Source organism: Arctopsyche grandis, chromosome 5 (assembly GCF_051622035.1).
Source record: "Arctopsyche grandis isolate Sample6627 chromosome 5, ASM5162203v2, whole genome shotgun sequence".
Lineage (NCBI taxonomy): Eukaryota > Metazoa > Arthropoda > Insecta > Trichoptera > Hydropsychidae > Arctopsyche > Arctopsyche grandis.
The window spans coordinates 10,813,366-10,838,806 of record NC_135359.1 but is presented as its reverse complement, the minus strand read 5'-3'; the positions used below and the strand labels follow the sequence as shown (position 1 = coordinate 10,838,806).

Here is a 25,441-nt window from a genome sequence, read left to right as displayed (position 1 = left end):
ATTTAATGAACCGGAAGTGGGATTTTTTCCTCGTAGAATGGTCAAAAATGTTGTGCCCACTACTCTGTCCACACCCCTGAACGTATTAAGTTGAAAATTTATATTTCTATCCTTTATGTACTAACTTAGATCTGGTTTTTAAATGTTGTTGAACGTAAGACATTATATCTAATATTCTGTGAAATATTTCTCGGAATGAAGAAAAGTGGACTTATGCCACTTTCAAATATAACGGTTCGTTCATAGACAATATTATCGCCACAATATTTTATATTTCGTAAAGAATATAATAAAGGAAATGTATTTAATATGAGAATTTCATATGGCCTTATGTATGTAAGTATGCATGTACATACATAATAGCAATATGTCAGTTGCATATTGCAGCGAACATAGACTCCATACTGTGAAAATAATATTAACTTTCGTACCAATTTCATTTTATTTAGAATTTTAAGTTTAGTAGACTTGCGAACTTTCACTAATGAGTAACATTTTGGCCAATTTGTGATTTTTTTGTACAATACCTATGTAAAAAGTAATTTTTAATATAATATAATATTAGACTTGTCGGTTAAATCCAGGGCTGTGGAGTCGGAGCATTTCAAGAGGAGTCGGAGTTGTAATAAAAAATCTCGACTCTTACTTATTTTTTTAAAATTAATGGTGTTACGCTATACGTCAACTAAAGTATCCAATTTTATCGTCAACTAGAGTATCCAAATCCATTTATAAATTGAAATTTAAAAATCTATATACATATACATATATCAAAATAAATGTTTGCTTGTTTGTCACGTATACGTTCCTATACCAATTCAACCAATTGCGATGAAACTTACATGAGTTATTGTATGCATGTTCGCGATGGTTAGTGTAAAAAAAAATCGCCAAAAAACGAGAACGGAAATGGGAAAAACGCCATGAGTGGAATTGCAACGCAATAAGTTCAAATGTATTCCCATCGCCACCTGCGTTGTTAGGGTCAAATAAAGAAACTATTGTATACTTTCAAATGTGTTCGCCGCCTGGGTTTTTCCGCTGTTAAACGCTGGATAAGTCAGATTACCATGATTTTAGCTCGGGACGGGAACGGGAATTGTGGGAAATTTACAATAGTGAACAATTTAGCACACCGAGGCGCCGAACTCTAGTTATAAGTAAAGATTGGCGTGCTAACCATTAGCAATTTCAATGGGCAATTTTTTTTTTTGCTCTCTAGCTTTGTGGTTTGCGTTTTTTCTGAGAAAATAGCATTATTCCACATTTCTTCATTTCGAGAAAAATCTCGCAAAACATTAAATATAATGTTTTGCGTTTAACAATATTAAAAAATCTGTAATACGTTTATTCTGCTTCTCCGAGATTCTGGACATATTGAATTAAAATAAATGATAGCAAATTGTGAATGAAGTCGAACATAAATAGTGTTTTTGGAACTGAAAATTGGACTTCCGCCGCTTTCATATATATGTACATATAACGGCTCATATTATGTACATATTATAGATACAGTAAAACGGAGTAAGCACAATTAAAATAATAAGCATCGTCTTGATGCAATAAAAAAATTTAATATTCTGTAAATGCGGGCCTGTATTTGGTTATTAATTTATTATATTAAAATGTATTTATCTGTTAATGATTTCCCGTTTCGGTTGGTGAATTAAATAATTCGTCAGTATAATATGTATATTAAGTACATATTATTATATTCAAATGGTCAGTTAGTATTAAAAATTGATCTGTATCCATTGGTCAGTGTTTTTGTGGGCACTTAATAAATTAAATGGTCCTTCATTAATTTAAATAATTTATTGTTTATAACTGATCGTTTAATGTTTTTTACTGGCCACTTTAATGAATACTTACTGATCATTTTTTAATTTGGTAGTTACTAAATGTATGTATATATATATATATATATATATATATATATATATATATATATATATATATATATATATATATATATATATATATATATATATATATATAATAGTTATAATAAAAACGGTCAGTTGACCGTTTTCATTATATTAAGTAACCAACTTTTTCATCCCGATGAGTATCTTAATGTATTTTTTTTTTAATTTTCAGCAAAATGGAGTCGCCATTAACTATTTACAGATCTGAAAAATTGGATTGCCTAGTCACAAAGAAGTGGTACAGAGTTGAGATGCTTGGAAAAATCCAGAAGAAGAAAAGTAGACGGACAATTATTTCTCCGAAACGTGTAGTTTCCGTTTTGTCAGAATTATCTTCTCCTACATACCTACACAACCTAGTTGAAAGACTCAAGATGTACTGTAATAACGATACAATGGAGCCGACATGTAATTTCTTTAAGAATGGAATAGACTATTTAGAAGAGTCGATAGAGGATCTGACTGATGAAATGCTATTCGAAGAAACCTCTGCCGATTCATCATGTGAATCCATTGCTTCTGCTCACCCGGAAGAAGATCACGAACAAATAACACATTCTCAGAATTCGGATGAGGATTTAATTGATGATCAAATCGTTGAAAAATCGTCTATTTTACCGGAAGATGTTAATACAATACATTTAATTACATCAACACCGAATGCAACCACAGGCAGTCGAAACTCCCCAACGGACAACGTAAGCACGCATGATCCCTGGATTTCAGCAGCTAAGAAGATTTCTAACGTAGATGTTACGATGGAAAACACAAGCAGCCACAACTCAGCAGCGGACAGCAAAATCACATATGCTTGTAATTCAACAATTGAGCCGATTTATAACGTAGAGGTTACGATGGAAGACACAAGAAGCCACAACTCAGCAACGGACAGAAATATCACATATGGTTGTAATTCAATAATTGACCCGATTTATAACGTAGACGTTACGATGGAAGACGAAAGCAGCCACAACTCAGCAACCGACAGAAAAATCACATATGAAGACGCAATGGAAGACGCAATCAGGCCTAACTCGATAACGGACAACAAAATCACATATGATGTTTGTAAATCAACATCGATTACTAACGTAGACGTTAAGATGGAGATCGCAAGCAGCCCCAAGTCCACAACGGACAATATCACAGATGATGACGGGAAGTCAAGAGCTGAGTCGATATCGGACGTAAACGTTTCAATAAAATACAATCCGAACATGAAGCGGATTTTTGAAAACAGCCATAAAACACTAGATGAATCTATGCAAAGATCGGTTAATAATGTCTTGGCACGAAAGAGCAGAACCAAGACAAAGCAGCACAAGGATGACTTAGAAGAAAGGTACGTAAATGGCCTAGTATTGAGGAGCACAATGGCAACTGACATAAACGAAATTTTAAAAGACGTTTCCATGGACAAAGTCATTAGTTCGATTGCTTTCGATGCCAGGGAGCTAAAGCTGATATTAGATATCTTGAATTTTCGTTTGTAAATATTATATAATGTGCAATGCATTCCGTTCACTCGTTTTCCATACAAACAGTAAGGAAAACGAGGAAATTTAAATATTTTTTTGTTAAAGTCTATAAGATGGTTAATTTATAAGTTTATATTTAAGTTTAACTATTGAAAATTTCTAAAATTTAACGCAATACAATGCTTTATTTGTATAACAATAGAATTTCATTCATGAATCCGTTATCCAATTTGTAATTTACTTATACGTTAATATAAGTAAATTCTAATAATTAATACCAATGGAAGATCTATTTTAATTTCTTACTATTACTTTATTAATTAAAAAATTATAATAATACATGTATTAAAATCAAGTTGCTTTTCACATGGCAATTTTTTTTTCGTTATAATCAAATTCGTTTAATATTTCGCATTTTTTATATAGATAAAATCAAACTAATTATTATTGGCCAGTAAATTCAGACAAAAATGAATATTATTGTTGATGGTTAAAAATATCAGAAGATTCGAATGTTTTTTTAAGACGATTAAATTTATTATACAACGCTTTCACATAGTTAAAGTGATATATCAAGTTAATAAGGTCACATTTCTACATTTCTATAGAAATATAGAAATGTGCAACTATTACACATTTCTATATTTCAAATACGTACAAAATTATCTACTTGTGTGTGTTACTCACAAAAAAAACTACTACATTTTATTTTTATAAATAATGTCTTTGTACATGTATATATTTCAAAACGTTACTACATTTTATTGTGATATTCATAAGATGAATATTTTGATTTTTATAAGCCTATTATATGTTTCACTTCGCTAATTTACAAGGCTTTTATATATGTTTATATATAAATTAATTTTTTGATTTTATGTGGAAATGTTTCTGAATTGGCCATTGGCTTGATATTTCACATTGACTCTGTGAAGGCGTTGTTTATCATATTTTATCACCTTGAAAAACATATGCATCTTTCTGATATTTTTACATATCTCTTATGTTTCACTTACGATTACTATTAAATAAAAATTTTGCCTCTTATCCGATCGTTTTCATACTTTGCCATATTGATCATTTTGGTCATCAATATATGTAATTAACAATCAACATAACTTTTAATTTTTGTCTATATTACAAATTGGATGACGAGATATCGCTGCAATATCGATCAGCTTTATTTTTAAGATTTTATTTCTTCGCTAATGATCCCTTTAATTAATAATCAACTCTGGAATTCAAAAATATTTCTATATAAAATAAATTTGTGTACTTTTTTATCTTGTAAAATGTATTGAATTGAATTGCCCAAATAAAAATTCCAAAAATTAAAATTTAATACATTTGTTTTTTTTTTAATAAGTAAATTTTTAGCTAAAGGTTAATTATTACGAAACTACACATTACGCTCACTTCACATAATTTACCCTCCACATAGGTGTTTCTTTACACCCCACAAGAATGCAGCAATGATTTAGTTTATTTTATATACAAAATATTTAATTCATATACAAAATACAACATATGTACTAATTTTTACACCGTTCCCGACACTCTTTAAACTTCAATTTATCTGGCATTACAATGTCTAATATTTAAGAGAACAGTCCTTAACTTCCCCGCTGTGTTTAATTTTTTACATACATACCTCCTTTACGTTTCACTTACGATTACAATTCAGGAAAAAGTTTGCCTCTTATCCGATCGTTTTCATACTTTGCCATATTGCTCATTTTGGTCATCAATATAAGTAAATGGATCCTCCGCCATTACGATGGTGCAAAAATATCGTGTAAGACGCGTTTGATATCTGCCCGGCGAAATAGTCGTTGACGTTTATCCATCGTTGTTTATTAGTTTTAAACATAGATGGCGGTAGTAAAATAAAATTATTGTTTTTATTCAAAATAATAATTTTATATACAAACTAGCTGAACCCCGGCATGTGTTGCAATGCCATAATAACGTATGCAATTCCCGTTATCGTTCTCGTTCCCGTTCCCGTTCTCGTTCCCGTTCCCGTTCCCGTTCTCGTTCCCGTTCCCATTGGGAAAAACACAGGTAGCGAACACATTTGAAATTATTGCGTTGCAACGACACTCATTCCCGTTTTTTTTTCACAGTAATCTTTCCGGATATGCACACAACAAATCTTGAAAGTTTCATCGTAATCGGTTCAGTGGTTTAGCAGCCTATTCGAGACACACACATAGACATTCATTTTTATATATTATATATACTATATAGATAGAAGAGGTATGTTTTTAATAAAACTTTTTTCTAGAATTTCCCTTTTTCGTGTAAGTTTCGGGAAAGGAAAAGAGAAAAACGGGAATGAGTGTCATTGCAACGCAATATTTTCAAATGTGTTCGCTACCTGCGTTTTTCCCAATGGGAACGGGAACGAGAACGGGAACGGGAACGGGAACGAGAACGATAACGGGAATTGCATACGTTATTATGGCATTGCAACGCATGCCAGGGTTCAACTAGTTTGTATATAAAATTATTATTTTGAATAAAAATACCATTATTTTATTTTACTATCGCCATCTATGTTTAAAACTATGGGGACTAGTCTAGTTGTGAAGGTCTTCTTCACCACCAGTCCGCCATGTATTATAGACGGGTTCGTATGTGTTCGGTATTAAATACAGCTATGTATATGTTGGATTTGGTATTTATTTGGTAGTAACACGTATACACAAGTATGATTAATTGTTGGCAAAAGTATGTCGTTCAGCGGTCTCTGGATATGGTAGAGTGTCGCTGGCTCGGCATTCAGCTATGTTCAGAAGGTCTCTGGATGCGGCAGTGTGTTGCTGGCTCGTTGTTCGGCTATGTTCGGAAGGTCTCTGGATACGGCAGTGTGTTGCTGGCTCGTCCGGCTGGTTGATCTTCCAAGTCCGCGTAGTGTAGTGGTGGCTGGTCAGGAGCTATATGTCGACTGGTCTGCTGCTGTGTGTCGACGCTTGCTGCTGTGGGTCGACTGGCGTTGTTTGGGTTGTACCTCCTTTTATAGTGTTTCTGGAATCACCTGACCGATGGTGGTGGTTTGTTGATGCGTAAGCGAGGAATGTTCTTTTGTCGAGGGGTAGAATTTTCTGGAACGATTGGCGCCGTTCCCCTCGATGTAGTTTAATGTTGGTGGCGTGTTTCGACCGTTTTGGTTCCACTCGACTGGTAGGGGCGTTCCGCTTGAGTTTAATATAATGGTTGCAGGTGTGCGTCGTCTGGGTTTCGTTCCGCTTGTTTACGTGTGTGAGTTCTGCAAGGAATGTGGTTTGTTGTTGCGGAATATTCTCGAATGTTTCGATGACGATGACGATGACGAGATTCCTACAAAACTAATAAAAAAACGGTGGATAGACGTATGGAGGATGAACGAATGAGACGACTGGCATGTTAATGCACGTGTTTATTATATGACAGCTGAAGACAGAGTAAGTAGTAGCTCTCCGAACCCAGCCGAGTTGGTTCCCACTCGCAGGAAGGCAACCAAACTCGACCATGTCGTATAAGCGAGCCGCCACAGACGTCAACGACAATCTCGCCGGGCAGATTTAAAACGTGTCTTACACGATATTTTTGCACCATCGTAATGGCGGAGGATCCATTTACTTATTTTGTGAATTATTGCGAATTACTTATCACCAACAAATTTTAAGAGCAGCATAAACATAAATTAACCTATAAATGTATTTATCGTTGAAAAATAAAGATTTTTTCTGGAAAACAATCTGACAATTATAAGATTTGCGTTCAAGGCAGATTAATCTGACATTACGGCTACCGGCATGTGTGGACCAATCGGCGAGCTCCATTTGTACGAGTCAAAGAAAGAGCGACACGATTGGTCGATCGTCGTGCGTGGTGGCTTCTGATTGGTCGGCGTGGCTTCGCAAGAAGCGTTGTGCCAGCGACACTTCATCTACTTGATAGTCCAAAACGCGTGCCGATCACTACGGAGTCATCTGTCAGATTGTGAGGTCCGTCTGCGAGATCTTCAACCGGCAGGATGGCTCGCCTGCTGCTGCCGCTGCTCTGCGCTTTCGTCCTCTGCACAGGTACTCCTCGCTCCTCACTCCTCGCTCCTCACTCCTCACTCCTCACTCCTCACTCCTCACTCCTCGCTCCTCACTCCTCACTCCTCACTCCTCACTCCTCACTCCTCACTCCTCACTCCTCACTCCTCACTCTTCGCTCCTCGCTCCTCACTCCTCACTCCTCACTCCTCACTCCTCGCTCCTCGCTCCTCGCTCCTCACTCCTCACTCCTCACTCCTCACTCCTCACTCCTCACTCCTCACTCCTCACTCTTCGCTCCTCGCTCCTCACTCCTCACTCCTCACTCCTCACTCCTCGCTCCTCGCTCCTCGCTCCTCACTCCTCACTCCTCACTCCTCGCTCCTCGCTCCTCACTCCTCACTCCTCACTCCTCACTCCTCACTCCTCACTCCTCACTCCTCACTCCTCACTCTTCGCTCCTCGCTCCTCACTCCTCACTCCTCACTCCTCACTCCTCGCTCCTCGCTCCTCGCTCCTCACTCCTCACTCCTCACTCCTCACTCCTCACTCCTCACTCCTCACTCCTCACTCCTCACTCTTCGCTCCTCGCTCCTCACTCCTCACTCCTCACTCCTCACTCCTCACTCCTCGCTCCTCACTCTTCGACACGTTGCACTCTTCCATACAGGAATTCAGTTCGATGCGATATCTGAATAGACATGTCCAAATTACACCGATTGTTTCCTGGATTAGACACGTAACTCAAATACATACTGCCGTGTCCACAAAATAGATAAGCCGAGATCATTTTCTATCTGACCGTCATTAATCATAACTAAACCTTTTCATTAATCATATTTTATCTGCTTTATTTAATCATTCACAATTTTTGGTGACTGAAAACTACATATGTATGTACTAGGGCGATATCAGATCGTCATTTCTTCGGGAGGATCTCATTTACGTGGATAGATCATCATATTTTATAACATAAGTTTGATAAAAAGTGCCACATAGTCTCATGTACCGGGCTCTACGTTTCCTTATTTCACTCTTACAATATCGGTGAGAGTTATCTGAAGATTTGGAAATACCGTTTGTAGGCAGATGGAGATTTGATCGTCACATAATAGGATATATTGGATTTGTTATGCAGAATGTGTATCATTTTAACAACCCTAGTTGTGCAATGATATGTTTGACACATTGGCCTGCAGCATCTCGGAGACTGGCTCCGAGATTTCGTGCCTATTTGATTCGAAATACTGGTTTCTCATCGAGACTGTGCACTTTTATAAGAAGGAGTATGATGTTACTCGTTTTTTTTTTTATCTTACGGCATTTCTATTGGGAATGCTGGGATATATAAATCATTGGAGACTCTTAAATGCATAAGATTTTGACACGTTTTTGTTACATGCAGATTTATTTCATTTGCCGTATTTTAGGTATGTTTTATACACTGTATATATTGGGATTCTGCTATTCTTGTATCGAATTGTATTTAAAATTTAATATGATTATCCTCAGTCAAGGACATGGTTCCGAGCCATGCAAGCTGTTTTTAGATTGCAACTTGTGAAGAATTTGTTTTATAATATAAAGCTGATGTTTGTAATTTCATAATATGATTGAAGACAACTGTATATTGTGAAGTCAAAAATGTATTTAAAGTATGCAATATGGAGCGATTCTTTTAGCTAGAACTATGTCTGTACAGTATTTGGATTTTGATAATACACTTTTATTATTTAAAAAGAAAGTGAGAGTGTACAGATTTTCATACATAGTCACTAAAATGTAACGGGTTATAGAAGGATCAGTTCTATTGGAAGCTTTGACAGTAAAATAATAAGATTTTGGTTTTGAAAAGGTCTCGGTATGATTAGATGCGAGTCCTGTAACTTAAAAATTGTCGTTTAGTTAATATTCAAAAGCTGAAGTCCGGGCTGAAATTTTAATTTTTGCAATCGTAGCTCTTTCTATCGTATCATTATTCAAATTTTTTATCTTTTGGGTTATAAAATATAACTAGAATTAATTCAGATTGATGAATTGGAAGTTTTTCGCTTAAGATTAGTACTAAACGGATTCCATATGATCAGAAAAGTAGATGATATCTCAAAAGGCAACATATGTAAAATCATCATCATCTACAGCCACTCACTATCCACTGCTGGATAGGATGAAGGCCTCTGTTTTGCGCAACTCATCCATCTCACTCCACACATTTTCCTAATTTCGTCTACCCATCTTCCCAGTGGTCTTCCATTTACCCTTTTGCTTTCTCTCAGGTACCATTCTAGCACTTCCTTCGTCCATTCTTCTAACCACGTGGCCCGCCCAGTGCCATTTCAATCTCTTAACTCTATCCAATATGCCCACTGCCCTTGTCATACTTCTCACACGTGTATTCCACTTCCTGTCTTTCCTCCTTATGCCGAGCATACTTCTTAGAGCGCATTTGACTATGTTGGCGTTCAACGTCCAATTTTTACATCCATACGTCATCTCTGGTAAAACGCATTGATTGAAGATCTTTTTCTTCAGGAAGAGTGGCATTTTTGACTTAAAAACAACATTCATTCTTCCAAATGCACTGCATCCTAATTTCATACGTCTCTTTATTATTCCTTCTTTACTAACAGACATGTTTATTATTTGACCTAAATATAAATAATTATTTACTACTTCTACGATTTTATCATCTAATGAACTGCCATCAGGCATGCAATAACTACTGAACATTAGTTTGGCCTTATCTACGTTAATTTTTAATCCTACTTTCCCTGTCCATCTGTGGTAGTCTGTTAGGTTTTGATATTGTATAGGACATTTAACCCTTTGCCCGCGGCAATAAATATAGCAAACAAGCCCTGTACGCAGCACCTTATTCGCGAATTTGGCAATCGAGTTTTCGACCTTAATTACAGATTTTATAATTTACTCATGTATCAGATATGTTAATTAACACATCTGGTATTATTTTAAACAATAAAATACATAATATATCTCGTAGTTTTGGCTTGATTGTCAAATAATCATTCTTCATACAATTGAGACGTATGAAGACGTGACGTCACATAAACGAGGTTTGAGTATGGTTCCACAAAAAACTAATTTTGACTGGTATATATTCATTTAAAGCAAATTGAATAGATGGCATTCAACTCTCAGTAATATATTCAACCAATTTTGAACCTTAAAACAGTTGAAATAGGCGCATATAAGGCTCAAAATCCCGTGCAAAGTTCAGAAATTCTATGGAAGACAGCCGCGCTACAGACTTGTCGCGCAAAACTTCCATAGAAGACGGCCACAGGCAAACGGTTAATATATGAAATGACTAAAAACAAAACATTTAGATACATGCGAGTTTATTTACCATAAAATAATAATTATTTATTACATTGAATTTGTACTGATTATTTATTCTAATCACTAGGTGTGTGCTTTGCTGCTGAAAATGATTTACCCGCCGGTGAAGGCTCGGTGGAGACGGTCGACGTTGACATTGGATCATCTCGTGACGGATCTCGGACAGGTACTATAAACATTTCATATCACTGAACAAACACATTTTTATATATATAGTATATTATACACCATAATATTACCAGATTGTGTGTATATATTATCGAGTCTTATGCTTTCGCTTTCACAACTATTGGTTTTATGTTACCCATGGCTCTGTCCGTAGCCAACACCAAAACTCGATATTTCACCATCATCGAGCTCTTAATGCCGAAATTGAACCTATCATCGTACGTACTCCTGTCTGATAACCGCACATTGTGATACCAGCCGTATCTATAATTAGCAATGTGGTGTTTTTATCGCGTTAATGTATTTATCAATTGAGCAAACGGTATTCATATTATAATGCCATTAGTATGAATGTTTGTTGTAAATTGAATTTTGCTCACTTGTGACTTTCTAAACTGGGAAGTTTCAATCTTTGACTGGGACCTTGATTGCACATTTCGTCAATGTGATTCTGTATGCGGTCGATGGAATTCTTCTTGTCCTTTTCGAATTCTTCCACTTGCTTCGAATAAAATTTAGATGTTAAAGTCGGCACTTGAAAAAAATTTATTCGAAATTTAAAATGCTTTGTTTTGTATGGATGTTATTTTATTTTATTAACATGATTTGTAATGCTAGTACATACATATTCCGGTGGGTTTTGACGGCGATATGGAAGATCTTCCCAAGTCGTGTTGTTTTCCAAATCTTAATTTGAATGGTTTTTTGTGCAGTTGTGGCGTTTCGAGATTCTCTTCGCTCTTGTTAGATGTGGCTTTTAAGATTGCCGGTGAATTCATCTTCGAAGCACATGGAATATATTGTATTCACAACTATTGCACTGTTATGAATTCATTTAAGATTGTTTGATCAATAACTTCCTGTTCCTTTACAATTTATAGAAAATGACAATTTTAATGTGGGCGTGTAGCATCCGTATTGATTTTATTCGAACAATGGCTTTTGTGTATTGATTTTTTTTAATGTACATATGTATTGTGCAAAAAAATTTCGCTTGTAATTATGTTAGTGTGCTGATGTTTTTTAAATTTTACAGAAACGTATATGTTATACAATTTTTATTATCAAAATAAATTTTATGCTAGCCCACTATGGGTCTTTTTATTTATTGTTTTTTACTCACCATTAAATGATTTTTTACCGACCATTTTTATGAATATTTTTAATTTGGTTACTGATCGTTTCCACACTAATTCACAATGAGCCGTAAACTCATATGTTTCGTGTTTTTAATAAAACTTCATTCAACATCAACACTATGTGTGTGATTTTGAATTCTCCAAACTTCATACAAAATAAAAAGTATTATTTGAAAGATTTAGTTTCAAACATCCATTCATAGATATCATACCTGCATATATTTATCCAAAATATCTATAAATATATTTAAAAAAAATGTATTTGTATGTTTATCGTTATTTTTTTTCCAAGGAATTTATCGATAATATTTCAAATCCCCAGATATTGAAAATGACTGGTTTTTTTTGGCGTAGCATACATACGTACTTCTCAAATTGAATCTTTCATTCAAATGAATAATACAATGATCTTTAAGATATATATCCTTTATTACTTGAAAATATATTGAAATGTATGTAAAAATGAATATAGCAATCATCACAGTTCGAGAAACACTGATCTGATAATTCATATTGTTGAAGACAACTGTAAAGAAGTTGTATTCCAATTTTTAATTTAATTGATGGATGGGATTAAGAGTTTGATTTACAAACATACTACATATTTTAACGATACTTTTCCAAAAATTCGCAATCTCATAGTTTAAGCGAAAAATTTAAGCATCATAATGAATCATTAAAAAAAAATTAAAATCATTGGATAATTTATTATAAATAATAATTTTATATAACAAATTAATGATTTTATAATAATTTTTACAGACGCAGAAGTAGTTGCAAGAGAAGAAGAAGCTATTAAAATTGATGGACTGAATGTAGCACAAATTAAAGAAATGAGAGAGAAATCGGAAAAGTACGCTTTCCAGGCTGAAGTGAATCGAATGATGAAACTTATCATCAACTCTCTGTATAGAAACAAAGAGGTGTGGTTTCAACGTCTATACATATATGTATATCTTACAATACATTCAATATATTGAAATTTATTTTTGCTTTTAAAATTTTCAGATTTTCCTTAGGGAATTGATTTCCAATGCTTCCGACGCCTTGGATAAAATTAGATTGCTGTCATTGACTTTAGCCACCGTTCTGGACTCCAATTCCGATATGAACATAAAGATCAGAGCTGATAAGGACGGCAAGACACTGCACATCATGGATTCCGGTATCGGTATGACAAAACAAGATTTAATTAACAATCTCGGCACCATTGCCAAATCTGGCACTGCCGATTTCCTCGCTAAAATGCAGGTAGGTTGTCTTTTTATTTTTTCGTACAATGGTTTTATTTAATTTTCGAATATTGTGGATAATAAATATGTCTTATTATTAGGACTCGTCTACTAAGGGTGATATGAACGATATGATCGGTCAATTTGGTGTTGGATTTTACTCTGCATTTTTGGTCGCCGATCGAGTCACAGTAACCACCAAACATAACGATGATGTTCAATATATTTGGGAATCTGACGCTGGACAGTTCAGCATCGTCGAAGATCCCCGTGGAGACACACTCAAACGAGGAACTCAAATTAGGTAACCATTTTTACTCTTATATGATGTATTATATTTGGTTTTATTGAAAATTTCATTTAATTTAATGTGTTTTTTATAGCTTGCACTTAAAAGACGAAGCTGTTGATTTCTTGGAACAAGATACTGTGAGAAATTTGATTAAGAAGTACTCTCAGTTCATTAATTTCCCTATTTATTTGTGGGCGTCTAAGACGGTCGAAGTTGAAGAGGCAATCGAAGAAGATGAAAAGCCCATCTCAGAATCTGAAGATGATGAAGCACAGGTTTGTACATATTACTTTTTTGTTATCGATATCATTGTTTTGAATTTTTTGTGTCGTATCATCATTAATTGTCGATTATTCATCAGGTTGAAGAAGATACTAGTGATGATAAACCTAAGACTAAAAAAATTGAAAAGACCGTTTGGGATTGGGAAGCCATCAACGATAGCAAACCTATTTGGACTAGAAAGTATGTGAATAAAATGTTATATTGATAATATTAATGCGATATATGTGTTTATTATTGTTGTATAATTTTAGGCCTGCTGAAATAGAGGATTCCGAGTACGATTCATTCTACAAATCGTTGACCAAAGATAAGGATGAACCGTTGTGTAAAGTTCACTTTGTTGCTGAAGGAGAGGTTACATTCAAAAGTCTACTCTTCGTGCCAAAAGTACAGCCTTCCGAAGGTTTCAACAGATACGGAACTAAGACTGATCACATTAAGGTATTTATTTTATACATCGAAAAGATCTTACATAGTAATTTTGTAATTAATTATTATTGTGTTCTTTTTACAGCTCTATGTCAGACGTGTTTTTATCACCGATGAATTCAATGATATGATGCCAAATTATCTATCATTTATTCAAGGAATTGTCGACTCTGATGATTTACCATTGAACGTTTCAAGGGAAACTTTACAACAACACAAATTAATTAAGGTTATTAAGAAGAAGTTGGTTAGGAAAGCGTTGGATATGTTGAAGAAGCTTAACAAAGATGATTATGAAAAGTTCTGGAAGGAATTCTCTACCAAGTATGGCTTTTTTTAGTTTTAGAACAATGTGTGTTTTGTTATACTTGTTACTAAATTGTGTATGTTGTGTTTTAGTATTAAATTGGGAATCATGGAGGATCCTGCCAATCGTTCTCGCCTCGCCAAGCTCCTCCGCTTCCACTCCTCAAATGATGAAAGTATGACTTTCTTGTCCGAATATGTAGAACGTATGAAGCCTAAACAAGATAAAATCTACTATCTTGCTGGTGCTAACCGAGCTGAAGTAAGTACATAAACTAGTTTGTTTTTTAAACTCAAGTTAATATTGCTTAGTTATACCAGCAATTAATTTTAGGTAGCAAAGTCGCCATTCGTCGAACGATTGTCAAAGGCCGGCTATGAAGTCTTGTATTTGACTGAAGCTGTAGATGAATATGCCATTTCTGCCCTGCCCGAATTTGACGGAAAGAAGTTCCAGAATGTTGCCAAAGAAGGATTCACTCTTGCCGAAAGTAAGTTTCCTAACGAGTCATTCTTTGTTATTGTTGTGGAATATTCAATAATGAACATTTTACTATTCAGGCGAAGATCAAAAGGAAGCCATAGAAAGCTTCAAAAAATCGTACGAACCTCTGCTCACATGGTTGGGAGATTCAGCTCTTAAGGATCAGATCACTCGTGCTCTCGTCTCCGAGAGGTTAAGCAGTTCACCATGCGCTCTCATCGCCGGTATGTTCGGTTGGACCGGTAATATGGAACGTCTCGCTATGGCCAATGCCCATCAGAAATCTGACGATGCTCAGAGATCGTAAGTGTGCAATATAATAAGTGTTTTGAGTTTGTAATCCGTTCCGACGCGTTTTAATCATATAAACTTTTTAGGTATTACCTCAATCAAAAGAAATCTTTGGAGATTAACCCACGTCATCCCCTCATTAAAGAACTGCTCAGAAGAGTGACGGACAATCCTGAAGATCCAAAAGCTAAAGAGATTGCTGTTATGATGTTTAGAACTGCTACCTTGAGGTGATTATAATTAGATTAAAATATAATAGATTATTTTTTTTTTGTTATTAATGTTAATGTTTCTTTAGGTCTGGATTTATGTTACAAGAGACTGCTGACTTTGCTCACACTGTAGAAATGATGATGCGGCAAACGCTCGGTATTCCCCTCGATGAGCAGCCCGATGAAGAAGATTTCATGTCGAGCCAAGAAGACGATTCGTCCGATAAGGATCAACAGCAAGAGGACGAAATCGATGCAGATGAACACGAAGAATTATAAAAAACAGATCGTTGATCCGTTTACTCCAAGTGTGATAGACTGAAACTTATATTAAGTGTGATGAAGCGCGCGAGAAAGTCTGTAAATTTTGGTATTGAAAGTACATATGAGTCATTAGTTTTTTTGTTTTCATTTGTTGAATGTTTAGTACTCATACATACTTACAATGCTCGGTACGTTTGTGTTTTTGGAATTGAGATTGTTGCCTCATCATTATAGGGTCATTTTTTTTTTTATTTATTGAAAATAGCAAATGCAGTTGCTGTTACGTTCAATTGTACATCGATTTCGATACATCCGTGCAGTTCAACCTCACTACTTGCAAATATATATTTATAGGATACACACATTGACTGTGTGTATGAGAGCATTTATATTTACAACGCCATTAGATATTGAATTTTTATATTGACACTATTCCTCGATACGACATGCACAATATCCATTCCTAATTTTTTGAGAAGAATGAGAGTTGATCGGATATTGCAGAGATGATTTGAAAAAAAGAAGGATTTACATATATAATTTATTAATATATTTTCAACGGGAATGATAGTGTATTTACATAGTAAGTTCAACAAATTTTGGCAGTATTTAATAAATCCAATGTGTATCGAATTTTTATTCTGGATGTAAACTTGTCACAAAAATTGTAAAATTATATTCAGAGAATCAACTTTACGCAAATAAATTGAATTTATATATATATAAAAATATTTATTTTTGTTTTTTTTTAATCAGTCTTTGTCTTGAAATATGAAGAAAAATCATTCAAGATTGTTTCCGCTCGTTTCGCCACTACACTCTAGTCGGAAAATATCAATTTCTTCAGTGATGTACTTTTCCATGCTGTCGTACTGCTGGGTCGATGTTAGAAGCTTGAACCTTGGACGTCCTTCCTGGCTGTGGTAGATTGATCGCAAAGCAAGCATCGGAGGACTTTCCGGATCTTCTGTAAAATAAAGTTCGGTTAAAAAGACGTTTCAATATGTACTGCCGATGAGAATTACACACGCACCGATTTCAATCTGGAGAATACAATAAAAATCCTTCAGATGCAGCAGAAATGACGCTTTGTTGGAATCATGTTCAAGAACGCAACCTTCGTATTTGACTATGAACCGAGATATGACTTGCTGTTTTAATTTCTCATTCTGATAAACGCTTATTATCTGAAAAGATTGCACATTAACGTTTATAAATCATAACACAGTTCTCGGTTACAATATGGAATATTTTCTTACTTTTTTGTTTATTATATCGGTCACGGTGGGAACATAGTCCATGAGTACACCTGTAGGATGCATCCTAAAAATAAAATCAAATTTATTAGACTTAGTGTATGTATGTAGGTATGATGATTATTATAGTTTTATCGTATTTATGTACGTACGGAGGCAAATCAATGTCGCCGACGACTCTCGAGACCAATGGAGACATTATTAAATCCGCTTTATTCGGATTGGGGTATTTCACCAGTATTACTGCGCATTCGCCTCCTGGATTCTCGTGTATGCTGACGAGAAAAGAAAATGATGTATAAAATAATGAGTATTCACCATGGAGGGTATGGAAATGATCTAAAATATAATGGGTATTTACGTCAACTCTTCCGGAAAGAGAGAAGGCAATTGTGATTCTTCAATGTTGAGTTTGATCATGAAATTGACTGATTCTCCTTTGCCGACTAAAATTTCAACATCGTTCTCTGGAGTCAAGGAGTCTCCGATGAGGGCTGTATATTCAAAATAGGCACGAGAGTTTTCGTCTTCGCACAGAAGCAATTTCTGAAAAATCATTAGTAATGTTTCAATATGCTATGTGCGTATGAAGCTTATATATAAAACAAAAACTGTTGTATGTGTGTGTGTGCGTAAATCGATTCTGATTGGCTGTCGTAAAATATTCAAATAAATTTAAAGAAAAAACAAATGAATGTTTAGTATTAGATTAGCCATGTTTGCCAAGTGGAAGACATTGGTGAAGAAAGACAAACTTTCACGTGCCTGAGCAGCGCCTGGTAATTCATCTACTAATATTATAAATAATTAATTATTTCAGATTTATTATATATTTCTTTTTCTAGAAGTGGAGAGGATTAAACTTTGTCTTGATTAGTGATTCTAAGAATCAAATTTCTAAAATATGTACATATGTATGCGTATATTTTATTAATAGAAATCTTATGTATTTTGTAAAATGCGCGCTAAAATCTTTTCAGAAATAAATATATAGAGTATATGTTACAGTTTAAGTGTTACACTCTGGTTTGTTCATGAACGTACTAGTTTGTTCATACGTGAACTATTGGTTTTAGTGCTAACAGTCAAAAGCTATCTTGAAATAGACTTACAAGGTGTCCCATGAAACTATTAGCTATCAAACCTTTTGAGATGTCAACGTCAAGTATTCAAAAGGGAAATCCTATGGAAACCGCATTGAAAGATTACTATAATTCCCGTTTCCGCTAATATTAAAAATATTGCAACCCATGATAAGTATATATATATATATATATACATATACATACATGGAGAATGTTACAAACGATTTAAAATACTTATTATGCGTAATAACACTGAGCAACAAAAAATCACGCTTTTTACTTACCGAAGCGTAGACTTATCTTTACTAAGTTTGACCCAGTGAATTCCAATATGATAATATTTTTTGCTGCGTATGAGCGTTTAAAAATATGTGCAATTTTTACAGATCTTTAATTCAAAATCTAGTATAATTGCTGTGCCAAAAATAAGTACAGTACACTTGATTATCTGGGCTAATGCTGGGGAGGAAGGGCACGCATAATCCGAATCATCAAATTTTGACTTAGTTTCGACTGTAAAATCATATTTACAACACAAATTCTTGTTTCATAATTTTATTACTCATTATTAAGAAAAACGTTCATAGTTAAGCAGATAAGTGGCCGTTAGTAGTTAGTACTAGTGTTGTACCGTTTTATGAGTAATGTAACCAATGGTATCTTTTTCACTTGTAGTGTCAGTCATTTTCTTCCTCTTGAGAAATAAAAGAAACGATATCTGCATCATCCATACGTTTAAAACGGGTCTACGTGACTTGACAGAATGTTAAATGACAGAAAACGCAAATATCGGAAGGCAAAGATCGAAAATCGAAAGATCTTAAGTCGAAAGATCAAAAAAAAAAATGGTGCATGGTAAACGGTACATACTCACTTAATTTGCGCGAGCAGGATACAACAGGAACAAGAGGAACATGCTTTTCCTCCCGTATTCTGCGCGCGCACATTAATACGGGAGGAAAAGCCTGTTTCTCTTGTTCCTGTTGTATCCTGCTCGCGCAAATTAAGTGAGTATGTACCGTTGACCATGCACCATTTTTTTTTGATCTTTCGACTTAAGATCTTTCGATTTTCGATCTTTGCCTTCCGATATTTGCGTTTTCTGTCATTTAACATTCTGTCAAGTCACGGAGACCGGTTTAAAACTTGGCTCACTTAAATCATGATTGAGCCATTTCTCGATGTTTTCAAAAAATTTTCCAATAATCCACATATTTCAGATATATCATTTGCTTCATTCTCTTCAGAATCCACTAAATCTGTTTCCATGTCAGGACGAATCTTTCTCCATAATCGAAAAAGTGTTACTGGCTTTACTTTTGACCAAGATTGTGTTATTCCGTGTATAGTATCCAATATCGTCATTTTTTTCCAGAAATTGAACAGGTTGTCATCTTGCTCAACAAGAGTTTTCAGAAGATTTAGACAGTAAAGACGTTTCATTGATGATATAACATCTTGGTCCATGGGCTGAATCGAAGATGTCACATTAGGGAGCAAAAATTTTGTAACCGTAAGTCCATCGTTTGTTTATCAGAGAAGGAGCATTATCTAATAACAATACTGCTTTCTATGGCAATCCCTTATTTTTTTAAAAAATCTTGCACTTCTGGAACCCATTTTTTTTTAACCAATCTTCAAAAATCTCCCTGTCCATCCATGCCCCTTTCTGACTATAATAATCAACGGGAAGAATTTTCATTTCAGTTCCATTAAAAGATCGAGGTTTCTTTACTTTCCCAATCATCAAAAGTTTCATTTCATGAGTTCCTGATGCGTTTCCGCAACACATGACAGTTATCCTTTCTTTGGGCGATTTATGTCCAGGAGTGGACTTTTCTCTCATTGAAGCCAGCGTTTTTGTCGGCAAGCACTTCCAGTACAGGCCTTTGTTTCATCTGCATTATAGATTTGATCGAGTTGCAAATTTTCTCGAAATTCGATGAAGGATTCATCAGCAATTGAAAATAATTAAACATAGGTATGTTACGAAATACGTATCTGCTCTGAATACACGCACTTGTTACTTCTTCGCTGATCAAAAGCGACTGAAAGAATTAACGCAATAGTAAAAGTCATTTAAAAAGGGAACGAAAATCTTAGTAAAGATTCAAAGTTTCCGCTTTGGTAAATTTTTATCTTACATATTGTAACTCGTGCATGAACAAACTAGTTCATTTGTAAATTTGTTCTTTTGTGTTCACTATAACTGACCAGATTGGTTCGCGTATTTTATTTTATTTATTTTATTGTCACAAATCAATACACACTCGCCATTACAGATTTGCTCCAATGCGACGGGTGTACGTTAATGAAATACATAAACAATCAGAAATCAGAAATACAGTAATACATACATATACAATCAGAATATATAGAATATAACAATTAATCAGAAATAATAATCATAGTGACATCTATGGATTTCAGATTACTGTGTATAATTAATACAAATTATACACAGGCAGATTTTTGTGACAACAGGATTAGATTTAATACCAATTTTCAGGAACCGTTTCAGCAATGATCAGATAAAATTGGCAAACTCTGATAGAGAAACGATCGATTTGGAGTCACAAAACCCCCAAATCTAACCAGCAGTGGCGAGGACACGAACCTATGACCTCAGTGATGCTAAATATATACGCTATCACTAAGCCAAACTGCTGGCTAAAAACTAGTATGTTTATCAACGAACGAAACGTACACTTGAACTGTAAAATGTACAGTACGTGCGGTTAGTCATGAATGATTTGAACCGTTTTTTTATGTGTTATATGCAGAGAAATGTAATATTAATAGAAGTGGCTTTAGTTGTTATATTGTTGTCAAGTGACATTCTGTCTACGGACAGATCTAAATAATTTTAGCATCAGTCGTATTTGAAGCTTGGTGCTCGACGTATGTCCGATAAAAACTTATCTGTTTGTTTATATTACTCGTAAGATGGGCAAGCATCGGTAAAAATTGCACAATACATTCAAAAACACACAATAAACAACATGGGATACATTTTTATAAGTAAATTGATCCGATTGTATTCCGTGCGATGTAGCGTATTAATTATTTATTCGTAAGGGCCCCTCTATTCTTATTACATCTCTCTGGTTATATGTTGCTGTGGGTGTTATAATATCGTGGTTTTTAAGTTAATATGTAATTGGCAATCACCTGATGGTCTCTATATAGACTCATAAGCTCGGTGATGACGTTGCTGAGGGCTTTGGGATTGTCGACATCCCAATTGGCCAGGCTGGGTACGTTGTTTTCGATGAACTCGACGGTAATGTTCGATAGAAAGCTGTCATCGTCGAATCGAAAATCCGGAGCGAAATATGGATGAGTGGCGTCGAAGATGACTTCCCATCGGAGATGGCTTCCGGCGTACGGGAGAACTAGTGTGAATTGGTCGGCGAGGGTATTCTTGTCGCTGCTGGAACATTTCAGCTTTTCAATGTCAACTTTAGACCGGCACAATCCTATAATACACAAAATAATTACGAGTTGAACTTCATTTCATTTTTTTTTAAATTTGTATAGAATTACCTACCGAAATTTATATCCCTCCATAATTCTTGAAGGTACGGCCGGAATGAAGCACATATTTTGGCCAACAATCCACCACTGGTGTCTCTGGCTGGCATTTTTTAACTACTGATGGTGATTCTGGTTTTAAAATTACATTTATGAGTTTGTTAATTTTTTGGGATGAAATTTAGAATTTCTGCATAACCGAATAAATTTATGATTGTAATATGGGGCAAGTTTTGAAATTATTGTAAAGTATAAAATAAGTTTTTAAAGTGTTTAGTATATTTTGATAAGAATTAATGGGAATATATAGCAAAACGATGCCTAAAAGAAAGACAATCGGTACCTGTCAGACCAATTTGACAGTAGCCTTAGCGTCGAATTTATCGTCCATGTCCTAGAGTTTTTTTTATTAATAAATATTCTTAAAACTATCAGTATTATGGTAAAATTAGAGTTTCCAAACATTTTTTTCAATATAGTTAATACAATATTTATACATTTTCGGTTTTTATTTCACTTGTAACTTAGAGGTGTTATCCAATTTATTTTATTTTGTGGTATTAAAATCAGTTTTTTATTTACAATGTAACTACTTTGCATAATACATACGCAATACATTATATAATAATATATTTGCATAAAGCCCGACATTATTATATTATTATTATTACAACTTTTGCTATAATGACAGTTTTTTTCTAGAGCGTCACTATGTCTAATTATATCATCATCATTTATACTGCGGAGGCCTTTCTAACACGCTTCCTTTTTTTGCGCAAGCTTATCCATCTCAACCCACCACACATCTTTCTAATTTCATTTAACCATATGTCTTGCGGGGGGAATGGATTATTGCGCAAATTGCGATCGCGCGAGTTAAAGGCTGAGGACAACCCTCTACCATTATGTTGTGATATCACCAATTCGTTACCATCATGTATGACTCCTTCATTGTCACATGATGTGTAATCAATGTTAGTAAATAAAACGACTAACAAGTAAAGATAAGGCACACCTTAAACACTGATTAACCGAAATTATACGACACGTGTCTTCAACACTTCATTGTTTTAAAAAAGAGTAAATAAACTCAATACTGTTAGAACTTAAGTTAGTCCGTAATCAGCTCCTGTACTGAATATATCAATAAATCATTATTTTTTATTCAAACCGTTCGTCTTTATTAATACTTTATTCGCGCACGACAATCGTTGCTACCAATATCTGGGACTCAAGTTCTCGTTAGTACAATATTTCGCGTGGGAAGCTTTCGATTGATGGAATTTTTGGGTGTCAGATGTTCCGTGATCGATATTTTAGTGACACGAGATCGCTTTTTGAGAAATGATCACCGAACCATCTTGCGGCCTTACTTTTTACATTATACAATTCCTTCCTTTACTTTTTTCCTTTTACAATCTAAATTCTCTCACTCTTCTACATCCCTTTTACATTTCTACATTTCTACATTACCCTTTTACATTATCTCAGATATCATCCCAGTACTTCTCTTGTTCATTGATATTTTATATTATTCTATATGTACATAAAAATACATATATATTTATATAATGCTAAATGATTATTATTTTTCGATCCACGCTTACTTTGTGTCCATGTGAAATCGTACCTGTTATATCATTCTTTCTTATCAAATTGTTTTAAAAAATAACCAAAATACAGGTATTTTCCCAAAAGTCTGATAGAGTTTTAGGAAAAAAAGCGCATATTAAAAATCGGTCTCCGTGACGAGCCGGAATGTGAAATTACCGAAAACGCAAATATCGGAAGGCAAAGATCGAAAATCGAAAGATCTTACATCTTACTTCATTTGTAGTACTTTTCAGCTTTCAAATCACTCTAAGTAGTCGTCCAGTTCAAATCAAAAGCCAAAAGTACGTATGTATTTTTTTCCCACTGTTGTTTGCGCCTTTAAACAACCAACGAAAGTAGAAACGCATCTATGAGAGAATACCAGTTTTATAAGAACTGTCAAAACTATCTATGTATGCATAGGTATATATGAAAACTGCAATAAAAATTCTACAGTTGATTTTGGGAAGTCGAGGAACAGACTACATAGTAATTGACAAACTTACATATGTATGTACATATATTTTAGTTGTTAATTTATATCAATATACTGTTTGAAAATATTTGAACGCGTACAAAAATAATTGTGATTGAATTGTAAATATTGAATTTGAAACGTCAATTGTGTTATTGGCATCGAATGTGTAATGTTTGGCGTGCATTCGCCGACCGAAAATCCACATATCCATATTTAATTATTACCGAATTCGACTGTTCGGACAATGTGCCAATCATATTCGAATTTGAAAGGACTAGTTTATTTTTCATTCTGGGAAAATTCCTCCAGAGCTCCCGTCCCCCTTCCATAGCCCCCATATTTCCCTATCTCGCTTGAAAAGTGGTTTTTCACTATTTGGTTTTTGTTTGGTTTATGGCGGCTGCTTAAAAGCGACTCAGCAATATTTTACAAAAGCCACCCGGCACCGATTGAACCAAAAACCGAAGCTTTCATTGTGAATTCGTCCGTTGTGAAAATCGACATATACATTGTATATGCATACATATATGTATGTACGCATCAAAAATATATCAGAATTCGAAAGTTTTAATAAAAGCTTCAGATCCATATTTAGATGTTTTCTTGCGCGTGTTTAATATTCAATACGTATTTTTCAGGTGGATGTGAGTTGTGTGCTTTGAATGAAAAATTCAAATTAAAAGAAAATATATTAATTGGGTTCATTAACGTGTCGTTTTCTTCTCGTAATTAAATATATTTTTCTCGCTTTGATCACGAGTAGGCGATTCCTTTTAATCGCGATTCGTTTCCATTTCTGCTTTTTTTTTTGTACAATTCACTTAAACTTCTCGCTACAAATGAAATCGAAACGGAATGATTAATCGAACACCCCCTCGGCCATTTTTTTGTTGTTTGTAAGGCTGCTGTTGTTGTTTGTATTTTATTTATTTATTTATTTTACTTTTCATTGGTATGGTTGCTTTTCCTTTTATTACATAAAGTACGCCATAAAATATCAAATTTTCACTTTATTTTATTTGAATAGCCATAATGTTTGTAATTTTAATACAACAAACGAAAGATATAACATTCCTCAATTTTCTCAAAACACCAGACGTTCTGTTTACGGAAAGAATCACAGTAAATATATTTTATCTTCCTAGGGAGAGTTGGACTTTAAACTGGTGTTTCCCACCGGGGCGGAGGGGCAATTTAAATGTTTTAGGGGTAGGAGGGAGGGGGGGGGGGGGGGGTAGTGAGAAAATCATCAACATTTGTTACATATTTTTTTGTTAAGAATTTCATATGCTAAAATTAGTTTTTGATACTGCAATTGAGAAATTTGAAAAAATATCAACAAATTTATTGTTCTCTTCACAAAATGATCGGGAAAATCATACTCCCGAAGCTAGTTTTTCATTATATATTTATTTATTTATATTTCTTGACTATTGTGACATTAAAGGAAGAACCTATTGCGCTACAATGGTTTAGACAAGAAAACAAGGAAAAAAATACATACGAATAAAAATAAAAAAGTAAAAGTAGAAAAATGTGATAAAAAATATGCATAAAAGTTACACAATAAAAAATATCAAATAACAGAACACATAGTAG

General features: G+C 34.4%; 3 protein-coding genes across 4 annotated transcripts; 1 reads left to right on the top strand and 2 right to left on the bottom strand.

Annotated features, from left to right (window-relative positions):
- Positions 1-7,244: 7,244 nt before the first annotated feature.
- On the top strand, positions 7,245-16,620 carry Gp93 (heat shock protein 90 Gp93). The gene is made up of 14 exons (XM_077431375.1): positions 7,245-7,476; positions 10,862-10,960; positions 12,864-13,024; positions 13,110-13,352; positions 13,435-13,637; positions 13,717-13,900; positions 13,987-14,090; positions 14,162-14,351; positions 14,425-14,663; positions 14,739-14,907; positions 14,980-15,136; positions 15,207-15,432; positions 15,507-15,650; positions 15,719-16,620. Exons 1-14 carry the CDS (start codon positions 7,428-7,430, stop codon positions 15,909-15,911), a joined length of 2,361 nt encoding a protein of 786 aa, XP_077287501.1. The 5' UTR covers positions 7,245-7,427; the 3' UTR covers positions 15,912-16,620.
- Positions 11,034-11,782, bottom strand: LOC143912151 (uncharacterized). Its single transcript, XM_077431378.1, has 3 exons — positions 11,588-11,782; positions 11,343-11,496; positions 11,034-11,226 (listed from the first exon to the last, which is right to left on the bottom strand). Exons 1-3 carry the CDS (start codon positions 11,739-11,741, stop codon positions 11,061-11,063), a joined length of 474 nt encoding a protein of 157 aa, XP_077287504.1. The 5' UTR covers positions 11,742-11,782; the 3' UTR covers positions 11,034-11,060.
- Positions 16,621-16,646: 26 nt separating the features above from the next.
- On the bottom strand, positions 16,647-22,185 carry LOC143912150 (BRISC and BRCA1-A complex member 2-like). Of its 2 annotated transcripts, XM_077431376.1 has the most exons (8): positions 22,115-22,185; positions 21,788-21,903; positions 21,409-21,716; positions 17,514-17,698; positions 17,305-17,427; positions 17,156-17,219; positions 16,930-17,083; positions 16,647-16,863 (listed from the first exon to the last, which is right to left on the bottom strand). In XM_077431376.1, the coding sequence occupies exons 2-8, from the start codon at positions 21,879-21,881 to the stop codon at positions 16,679-16,681; spliced, it is 1,113 nt and encodes a 370-aa protein (XP_077287502.1). In that variant the 5' UTR covers positions 21,882-21,903; positions 22,115-22,185; the 3' UTR covers positions 16,647-16,678. The 2 variants fall into 2 exon arrangements, with proteins under 2 accessions (XP_077287502.1, XP_077287503.1); XM_077431377.1 differs by having other exon boundaries at positions 21,788-22,137.
- Positions 22,186-25,441: the final 3,256 nt, after the last annotated feature.